The sequence below is a fragment of the Phaseolus vulgaris genome, chromosome 11 (genome assembly GCF_051622355.1).
Source record: "Phaseolus vulgaris cultivar YP4 chromosome 11, ASM5162235v1, whole genome shotgun sequence".
NCBI classification, from domain to species: domain Eukaryota; kingdom Viridiplantae; phylum Streptophyta; class Magnoliopsida; order Fabales; family Fabaceae; genus Phaseolus; species Phaseolus vulgaris.
Window position 1 is genome coordinate 22,090,879 of NC_143508.1, and position 10,595 is coordinate 22,101,473.

The following is a 10,595-nucleotide window of genomic DNA, read 5'->3' on the forward strand; positions in this document are numbered from 1 at the left end:
CAAAGAATCTTTAACAATTTAAACTAGCTTTGCTGAAAAAAAAAAGAAAAAAAAAAGAGGTCATAAATCTCAACTTTGTATCAATTTAATGACTTATAACCATGACATATCATGTACATAACCAACATATCTGACAGTACCTATGGAAAATGTGGTCATAAATCTATAACCATTTGAAATTGATGAAATTTCTTGACCGATTAGGATTTGGACTCAAACTTAATCAAAATCAAGGTGCACGGCATGAAGAATCTTAACCATATAGAACTTATCCAACTTCATCTTAATCTCTTTTGAAGAAGAATCAACATCCAAAAACATTTTCAATTCCTTACTAGTTGATTGGACTTCAATAATAAAACAAGTCATGTCATGATTTGTTTGTTTAAGAGATGTCAATTTATGCTATTTCAAGATGTTCAAATGAAGGCTTGAACTACACATGACTAGGTTAGCCATGCAAATATGCTATGAGTGATGGAGCATGTGGAGGAATTTGTCTTAATCATTTTCATACACTACTGAAAAGAAAGATCCAACAACCTTGTCAAAACTAGCCAACACAAAAACAAGGAAAACACCTAAACATAACACTACCAAGCTTTCAAATCCAACAAAAAAAACTAAAAAAGACTATAAATCAACATCAAACACATCAACAGATCAATACACCAATTAAAAAAAACAAGTTAAAGCAAAATAAGAAGTAATCCAGCAAAATTTTCATTTTTTCCACAAAATTTAAACTCATTAATACCAGTTTAAACTCATTAATGAACAAGATAAAACCAGTATATGACTGCAGGATCGGTTTTGATCACGTTCTAATCCCACATGAATTCTTTATTTGTTGAATGAGTGTGTTTGGTGCATTATTATTATGGTTTTGGTTTTGCCTTCCTAATTTTTTGGCACACTTCCTTGATCAGACACCTACAATATAAACATATATCACAATTAGAAATGTAAATCTGAAAAATAAAACAAGTTATTTAAATTTTTTAAACATTACCGATGAACGATTGAACATAGTCAACTCAGGAGGCAATTGACCTTGATAACTTTGAAAGAAAAAATTCATCATTATCTCAAATCTTTTTTCATGTTCTTCATATCTTTTTTCACGTTCTTCATATCTTTTATTTTGTTCATCCAATTGTGACTTTAATGCAATAACCTATATTAAAACACAATTTATCATGAAAAAGAGTGAGAAAACCATACACATTAAAAAATTGCTACATAAGAAAATACATGTTCAAAAACCTGATTCTCCAATTCTCTATAAGTAGTTGAAGATATCCCAGTGCGAGAATTTCTAGTATATCCAAACACATGAGAAGGGCAAGGTCCCAATCCCATCCCTCGAACACGACCACAATGTTCTTCACTTCCAAAGGCATGAGCTAGTGAATCATCAATTGATATATCATGTGAGAGGGAAGATGTATTTGACTCATATGCTTGAATCTTTTCCTACAAATAATGAAAAAAGTTATAAATGAAGCTCACATCCAATTTGGTTGAGTTTTCATCTTTACAAAAATGATACTTACCCCAATCTCTCTTGCCCCATCATTCACAAATTCTCCGTTAGCATGTTTATGTGTTGCTACCCATACTTCTCCCCTACTAACTTTGCGACCAAGCTCTTTCTCCTATAAAATGTAATAAAAGTATATGAATCATGATATATGATATAATAAAAATTATAGGAGAATCAAGTTACCATCTCATCTTTCTTCCGTGCAATGCTCTTGGATCCACCAGTATGAGGAACTGTTTGCTTCTTTCTATTATCCTTGTTCTTTTTGGCAATTTCCTAAGCATACATGTAGTAAAAGAACTAAATATAAATAAATCAACACTTTAAATAATAAAGTAGTTTTTATTACCTTTGTCCTTGAATTTAAACGGTAGTCAACAAAAGAAGCCCAATGGTCTTTATTCATTACTTTTGGACACATTGCAATAATTTCATCTCTATTGTGTGTTCCATCATTTCTTTGTTGCCATAGTTGTTGCCTATACTCAGTCCACTTTGTGTTAAGTGATTTGAAGATATATCTTACATGAGCATCAGATTCAACTTCAAACTTAGCCTTCAAAATTATTACACAAGTAAATTTAAGATAATTTCAATATAATATCAATTAAAACACAGAAAAATCCAAAAATAATTACTTGAATGGTTTTCTTAAGTATATCTTCTTTGTAATCTTTGGGAATCTTCCTCCAACTTTGATAGCTAATAGGAAATGCATTAACATTTCTTGCAACATGACCTAAAAACCTATTCAACAATGCTCCACTGTCATCAACTGGTTGGTTCTCGTTATTCCAGTTAACAAGAATCCTCTCACCAACAGATAAAAACCAAACATCATTTGCTGTTAATTGTTTCCTAACCTTTTTGCCTTCACTATCTGTCAAAATTATTGTTAGTTTAAGAGGACGAACATAAAAAACAAATACAATGTGAGTTTGCAATGTATTGATTCAAGCTTACCAATGACATCAACAAGCCATGATCTTTTACGTGATACATGCTTTGATTGTTCAGTTTGCATCTCAATACCCACATTTTCTTCCCTTTCTTCATCAGATTGTAACCTTGGTGTAGGTTCAGATGTAGATTCATGGACAGATTCATCTGTATTATCAAATTGAAATTCAGGTGCAGAATTGTTCTTAGTAATAGAAATCAACCTATGAGGTGCATGTGGGGGAGGAGGCTTCTTATTATTATTCTCTATAGGATGAGAATTCACATGAGGTGTTGCATAATAATTAAATGAATACATGTGAAAAATAATATATTTTTAAAGAGAATGCCAAATTAAAATATAAGTACAAACATCTCACTAAATGGAAGTTGTGTATGAACTTACTTGAGTTATTAAGGGCTGCAAGTTGGTCAAAAGTGTTATTGAGAGTATCATGTTCTGTTGCTCTAGTCTTCTTGATGGACATTTTCTTCATCTTCAGGTATTCTTGAAATAATAACATTAATACAAGTCAAAATAGAAATTCAACAAATCATAATATAATGCATGCATAAACAATAATGTATAAGCAATAAGGATGATAATTTAAACAAAAATAATATACAAGTGTTCAATTAAAAATAGGACCTTGTTAACGATATACTCCCTTCTCCATTGACAAATAAAGTTTCAAAATTGTTTTGTACAAATGCTTCACATTCATGAAAAGTGACATCATTATCTTCTCCCATGTCATATAAGTCTCGTGGCTTTAGATGCACAGGAATGCTCCAATCTTTAGCTAATTCATCCACTACATAATAAACCATTTGTGCTTCTTTAGCTTGGATGTATGGTTCATCATCATCATTATCACCAATGTGTATCAAACGTGTAAAGTTTACTAGTGTAAATCCAAGATCATCTGTCATAATCCCTCTAGAAGTAGTTGTATTAGCCCACATACATTTGAACAAAGTAACAGAAAATCGACCATTATAGTTTATCTCAATTATGTCTACCAATTTTCCATAATAAGGCACACCCCCAAATTGCATTTGATTGTCGATGCTACTTGCATAACTCCTTGTCCCAAAAGTACCAAATATCCCACTGTTTTGTGTTTTAAGTCCTTCATCTCTCTCCAATGTACGGAACTTGAAGCCATTTACATTGTAAGCATTGTAACGTTTTGCACAATCAATTGGCCCCATAGCTAAGAACTTTAAATCATCTGAGTGAGGTCCATTCAACTCATTTCTTATCTAAAAAAGAGGAAAATATGATCAAAACAATTCTATATATTCAATATAATCAAAAGTCAACAATATAAATTATACATACACGACGAGAAAACCATTCTGCAAATTCTCTATGAACTCTCTTATCTATCACAGAGGATGACCGTGTACGACTTCTTAATTGTCTTCGTATAATGTCTCTAAACTCTCTAAATTAAATAAATAATAATTACATGGTTAGTGTTCAATTGCAGATGAATCATAATAAGTTATAAAGTCAAAGTACTTACTGAAGAAAAGGGTCAACTTGGGCACAATTAGTCAATATATGACGATGTGCTTGTAACTTTTCCTTTGCTGATAAAGAGAAGTAAGTAAAAGACCCAATTGGTTTTCCAACAGGTGGAAACAAAGTGCTTGCACTAGATGATATAGTGTCTGGTTCATCATCAACACGCCTTATTCGATTAAATACAGTCTCAATTTCATTTAAATATCTTGAACAAAAGGTTAAAGACTCTTCAGCCATGTAGCCTTCAGCTATTGAGCCTTCTGGTTGTGCCTTGTTACGCACATAAGATTTCAACTTTCCTAAATATCTCTCAATGGGATACATCCATCTATACTGGACAGGTTCTCCAAGCTTGGCATCTTCCACCAAATGCACAATCAAATGAACCATGACTGTAAAAAATGCAGGAGGAAATAATATCTCCATGTGACATAATGTGAGAACAACTCTATTTTGCAGTTGGTTAAGTTCATCCACTTTTAAAACTTTACTGCATAAGTTTCTAAAAAATGAACACAAATCAATCAAAACATAGCACACTTCCTTAGGGAGTGTCTTTCTCATTGCTAAAGGTAGAAGTTGCTCCATCAAAACATGTGAATCATGACTTTTCAATCCTCCAAGCTTACATTGTTTGACATCAACACATCTACTAATGTTACTTGAGTAGCCATCTGGAACAGTGATGTTCTTTAGTGTTGTCAGAAATGTATGCTTATTTTCTTTTGTCAATGTATATATAGCAGGAAGATATTTATTATTTTCATCAGGCCAAAGATCAGGTCTAACACCCCAATCTTTTAAGTCCTTTCGTGCCTTTAGGTTATCTTTTGATTTTTTTCCTTGGTTCAATAATGTATACACCACATTATCACATACATTTTTTTCAATGTGCATAACATCTAGATTATGGTGCAATAAATTGTTTACCCAATAAGGAAGTTCAAAAAATATACTTTTTTTTCGCCATTGTAGAGGGCCATCAATAGCTTGGTGATCTCTGCGTTGTCGTTTCCCCAGTTCCTCAACTTCTGGTTCTTTCCCAAATATGATATTGACATTCTCAACTTGTCTTAAGACATCTGTTCCTGATATTGTCAAAGGAGGATTTCTATTTTCCACACTTCCATCAAAATGAATGCGGGCTAATCTGAATTTGTGTCTTGCATTTAACCAACGTCGATGATTCATGAAACAAAATTTACCCTGAATCTTCTTAGGAGTAGTGTCAAAATTACACCTAGGGCAAGCCAACCCAGTATGTGTATTCCACCCAGATAAGGTTCCAAGACCAGGAAAATCACTAATGGTCCACAATATAGCTGCATGCATATTAAACACTTCATTGCTATATAAATCAAAAGTTTTAAGTCCATTGTTCCATAGCTCTTTTAATTCTTCAATTAATGGCCTTAAATAAACATCAATATCATTTCCTAGTGCTCTTTTACCGGGAATGATCATGGAAAGAATGAATGAACTTTGCTTCATACACATCCAAGGAGGAAGATTGTAGGGTATGAGTACAATAGGCCAAGTACTATGACTTGTACTCAAATCACCGAATGGATTGAATCCATCAGCTGCCAAACCAAGTCTAACATTTCGAGCATCTGAAGCAAATTGAGGATTTATTAGATCAAAGTTCTTCCATGCTTCAGAATCCCTCGGATGCCTTAGTATGCCTTCATTTGTACTTCCTGATGCATGCCATTGCATATGCTCGGCTATTTTAGAAGACATAAACATTCGTTGTAAGCGTGGCTTCAATGGAAAATATCTTAAAACTTTAGCAAGAACTTTCTTTTGCTTTTTCAGAGTACCATCAATAGTCTTGTTCTTCTTTCTTCTTTTCCATCTAGATTCATTACATTTCTTACAAACTTCTTTGTCTTTGTCTTCTCCATAGTACAACATGCAATCATTTGGGCAAGCATCAATTTTGGTGTAATGAAGGCCAAGCTTATTAATGATTTTCTTAGCTTCATAGAAGGAACATGGAATTTTAGCATAATCAAAGGCATCTGCTAACAACTCCAATATCATTGACATTGCCTTGTCAGTCATTCTACATAGACATTTGATGTGGTACAATTTGAGCAAGAAAGAAAGTTTAGAATACTTGTCACATCCTTCATACAAACTTTGTTGCCCATCATGCATAAACTTCAGATACTCAGCAATTTCATCAGGCATCATTTCGCTTGATCTAGGACGCATATCCTCATCATCCTCCACGTTATCATCATAGAAAAAATTTCCGAATGCGTCATTAACCATGACACGCATGGGATCATTACCAGAAACTTTATGCTCATTTGATTGGAAAACTGGAGGTGTTTCAGTCGTATTTTGTACAAAACTTGTCTCGCCATGTAGAAGCCAGAATGTATAACCTTTTGGAAAAGGATGAAGAATCAAGTTCTCATGTGTTGCTTCTCGAGTTTGCCATTTTTTAAGATTGCATTTCGGACATGGGCAAATTATCTTACCCTCAACGCTCTTATTAGCAAATGCAAAGTCCAAAAATTTATTCAATCCATCCATGTACTGACATGTATTTCGAGGCATGTTAATCCAAGACTTATCCATATCTAAATGGAATTGTTTGATAAAAATAAAGCAAACCTAGCATGAAAGTTAAAAAAAAAACACATGTGTCAACAAGAATATTAGAATGCGTAAAAGAATAGAAGTGAAATAAGTGTATAAAGTGAAATGCAGCAAGAGTGAATAAGATAGAGTAATTAATCACTATACTTTTGAGATACATTAAGAAAATAACAAAATAAGTGGAAAATGTGGTCATAAATCTATAATAGAGTCCGACCACAACTATTGAATTCATTATTTTCATGCATAAGAATACTAGATTCTCCAGTATAAAAGATTCAAAAATCATCTCAAACCTCTCTGTTTCTTTTCTATTGCAATTTTTAGATTATTATATAACGATTTTTAAATTTTACATATTTTTTATTTCTAAAACGGTATCGTATTGTACTATTCATAATTTTACTTAGTTCCAACTAGTTAAGAAAATGTTATTTGAAGGATTTATTTTGGTAACAATTGGAGCGGTCTTGCATCTTCTTGTTCTTACTTTTTAATTGCTAAACCCAAGATATGTAGAATTCTAATCGTAAGCAATTTAAAGTGGGGCCACTGGCAACATTTGAACTAGTATCTTCTAATTGTAGTATTATTCTATACTATTGCATTTTCTTTTTGTTTTTATCCCTGTTATTTTGGTTTGTTGTAATAGCTTTCTCTTACCTAACATTTTAATAATTAAATAATGGTAAAAGGGTTTAATAGAAAGAGATAAGGTTTAGAGAGATAAGGTTCATTGTAACGTATCTTCTAATTGTAGTATTATTCTATACTATTGCATTTTCTTTTTGTTTTTATCCCTGTTATTTTGGTTTGTTGTAATAGCTTTCTCTTACCTAACATTTTAATAATTAAATAATGGTAAAAGGGTTTAATAGAAAGAGATAAGGTTTAGAGAGATAAGGTTCATTGTAACGTATCTTCTAATTGTAGTATTATTCTATACTATTGCATTTTCTTTTTGTTTTTATCCCTGTTATTTTGGTTTGTTGTAATAGCTTTCCCTTACCAGAATTAAAACTGAGTAACATTTTAAAAATTAAATAATGGTAAAAGGGTTTAATAGAAAGAGATAAGGTTTAGAGAGAGAACAGTAAGAAATTTCAGGAAAAGGATACTCTCTTAAGAATGTAGGGCCACAAATATTCATAGACTACTTAGAAATGGCAATGGTAGAGCATGATTGAGCGACCTCAATGCTTAAGAAATATTTCAGAGGGATTTGAGCTAGTGGTGGATATCGCAGAGTCATCTCCAGCAATGACAATGTCATTAGCATAAACAAGATAAATGCATAGGCCAAATGGAGAATGGAGGGAGAGGATAAAATGATTAATCTCAAAGCACAGGGAAACTGTTTTTGCTCATACAAAGAGAAATGAAAGATGTAGACAAGGCATGTGTCACCAGACCTAGTAAAACCTCTTATTGCAACTAACTGTGCTAGAAGGCCTTTTTTATGTCTAGATAGTGAAGAGGCCAATCACGAATGATAGTTATATCACATTAAAATTAGGCCAGTAGAAGTGGTGCAAATATCCAAATCTAGTAAAAAAAACTCATAAGAAATGCATTTTAATGTCTCTAAAGAAGCTCAAATATTTAACAGCCAAGTAACCGCTTAAGCCAGCAACATGTTGATAGACATTCAGGGGAAGGCTGATATGCAAACCAAATAACAGTTATCTCACTGCCATTCTATTTAATGCATATAAGGAGTGAAACAGTAAACAATCTAAAAACCGTGATAAGGTTTCTGATCAAATTAGTAAAGATGAATTTACTGTAAGAATGAGAGGACAAGTAAGAATAGAGTATTAAACAAAGCAGGAACCTTGAGCCTCTGTTTACTGTCCTTGTCCCAGAAATTAAAAGCACCGTCAGATCCGGCAGTAGCAAAAATGTGATGCACCTGAAAGCCAAGACATAAAATCAGATCTTACACAGAAGAATATTAAATCTACAACTTGAAAATAAATTAAACTAATTTTGACAAGAATACTCCATAATGCCAGCAGTTCAATTTTTTTAAACAAAACATATCTTTCAGCAGATATACAACAAGGATTTGACAAGAATAACAACAGGAAAACAACAAAAGCATAGATAAGACAGTGGAGGTGACTTGTCCATTTGTCCATGGACCTTGATTTTCCATGGATTGAGAAATTCAAGTGATTGAAACATTAAGAGCTTTGGAAGAATACGCTTTGAGCAGCTTAATCTATCCTTAAACAGACACATAGTATGTCCTATTTAGGACACTAGTCGTGTCCTGGTGTCCCATGCTGGAGTTGGTGTTTCATAGGGACAAATTCCACTTTTTTCCCTTTCTAAGGATAGATAGCAATTGCCTAGGGGAAGAAAGAAGAGTACATGGTAATAAAGAAGAGTACATGGTTATTTCTGATTAGTTGACAGAGCATAAAACTATTTATGATTACACACGAATAATACTACTGCATGTTCATTAAACTCAACAAAATATCTCCTCTTAGGAATTTGTATCACAATTTAAGCATGGCATTTTCAGTTTTAATGAAAGTGCATAATCTGCAAGAATCAGGACAACCATGTGCATTATCAAAACGCAAAGGAAGATAGGTCCCAATAATAAAAGCCATATCAGCGTCAGGATCACCAAACAACAAAAAAACAAGATTCAAGGACCAGTTTGATTTGAACTAGTCCTTTCTCTAATAAGCCTTTGTCTTTATCTTGGAATCTATGCATCCATGGACCGCAAGCATAGATATGCCCAAGCAACCTACCGAAAGCAGAATTGAAAACAAATGTGAAAACATAATAACTGGAAAAACTGGATCAGAAACAGTGAATGAAAACAAATGGTTGGGATCCTTTTTTCTTTTCTTTTTTGAGCTGGAGCAGATTTAACTATGAACCATAACCCTAGAAGCAGAAACACCCTGAACCATAACCCTGCACTCCCTTAGAAGAAGAAACAAATTACCGTGGTGAAGCAGCAGAAGCAGGTCCGTGGTGAAGCAGCAGAAGCAGGTTCGTGGTGGAGGAGGAGAAACAGATCCGGTGGAGGAGGAGAAACAGATCTGGTGGAGGAGAAACAGGTCCGGTGGATGAGAAGCTATGGTAGAGGATGAGAAGTACTGTGGAAGTGGAAGAGGAGAATGAACATTTTAGTCCAAAGTTGTAAAAAGTGTGAGTATTTTCCCGAGGTTTGAAAATACATGGAAAAGTTAAAAAAAAAAGATAATTTTTCTTTTTTTATTAAAAATATTTATATAAAATAAATAAATAAAAATTAATTTTAATTAAATAAATATTTAAAATCAATAATATTTTTAAAAAAATTTATATGTTTAAAGTTACATTTTCAAAAACTTTAAGAATTTAGTTATCAAATATATTAAAATTATTTTTTAAATTATTTTTTTATGAGATTTTAGAATAAATTAATGAAACTTAACAAAGGTTAAAAAACCTCAACTATTTTGCAGAGGTTTTAAAGTAAACCTTTGAAAATTAACTAAGGTTAAAAAACCTCCGTTATTTTGCGGAGGTTTTGAAATAAACCTATGGAAATTAATGAAGGTTAAAAAAACCTCAGTTATTTTGCGGAGATTTTAAAATAAACCTTCGAAAATTAATGAAGGTTAAAAAAACCTCCGTCATTTTGCCAAGGTTTTATAATAAACCTTTGGAATTTAAATAAGGTTAAAAAACCTCCGTTATTTTGTTGAGGTTTTAGAAAAAAAAACCTCCATTAATTAAATCAATTCCTAAGGTTATGTTAACCTCCGCTAAATAACCTCCACTAAAACCTTTTTTTCTTGTAGTGTCTTTCCACCAAAATAATTATCTATCCATTTATTTATAGCAAAATTATATTCTTATCAATTTATTTTCTTCCAATTATTATTTCTTGTCAACTGTTTATTTTTTTATCAATTTATTTGTTCTGACAATCTTTCTCAAATTGTTCTT

The 10,595-nt window shown here is 32.4% G+C and overlaps 2 protein-coding genes across 2 annotated transcripts; both read right to left on the reverse strand.

The window, feature by feature from the left end:
* Positions 1-741: 741 nt before the first annotated feature.
* Positions 742-8,533, reverse strand: LOC137821495 (uncharacterized). The gene is made up of 10 exons (XM_090297534.1): positions 8,467-8,533; positions 2,892-2,993; positions 2,510-2,653; positions 2,185-2,426; positions 1,896-2,102; positions 1,730-1,822; positions 1,557-1,658; positions 1,267-1,476; positions 1,013-1,177; positions 742-933 (listed from the first exon to the last, which is right to left on the reverse strand). Exons 2-10 carry the CDS (start codon positions 2,980-2,982, stop codon positions 901-903), a joined length of 1,287 nt encoding a protein of 428 aa, XP_090153660.1. The 5' UTR covers positions 2,983-2,993; positions 8,467-8,533; the 3' UTR covers positions 742-900.
* Positions 3,122-6,646, reverse strand: LOC137822225 (uncharacterized). Its single transcript, XM_090297721.1, has 3 exons — positions 4,018-6,646; positions 3,831-3,936; positions 3,122-3,751 (listed from the first exon to the last, which is right to left on the reverse strand). Exons 1-3 carry the CDS (start codon positions 6,609-6,611, stop codon positions 3,122-3,124), a joined length of 3,330 nt encoding a protein of 1,109 aa, XP_090153847.1. The 5' UTR covers positions 6,612-6,646.
* Positions 8,534-10,595: the final 2,062 nt, after the last annotated feature.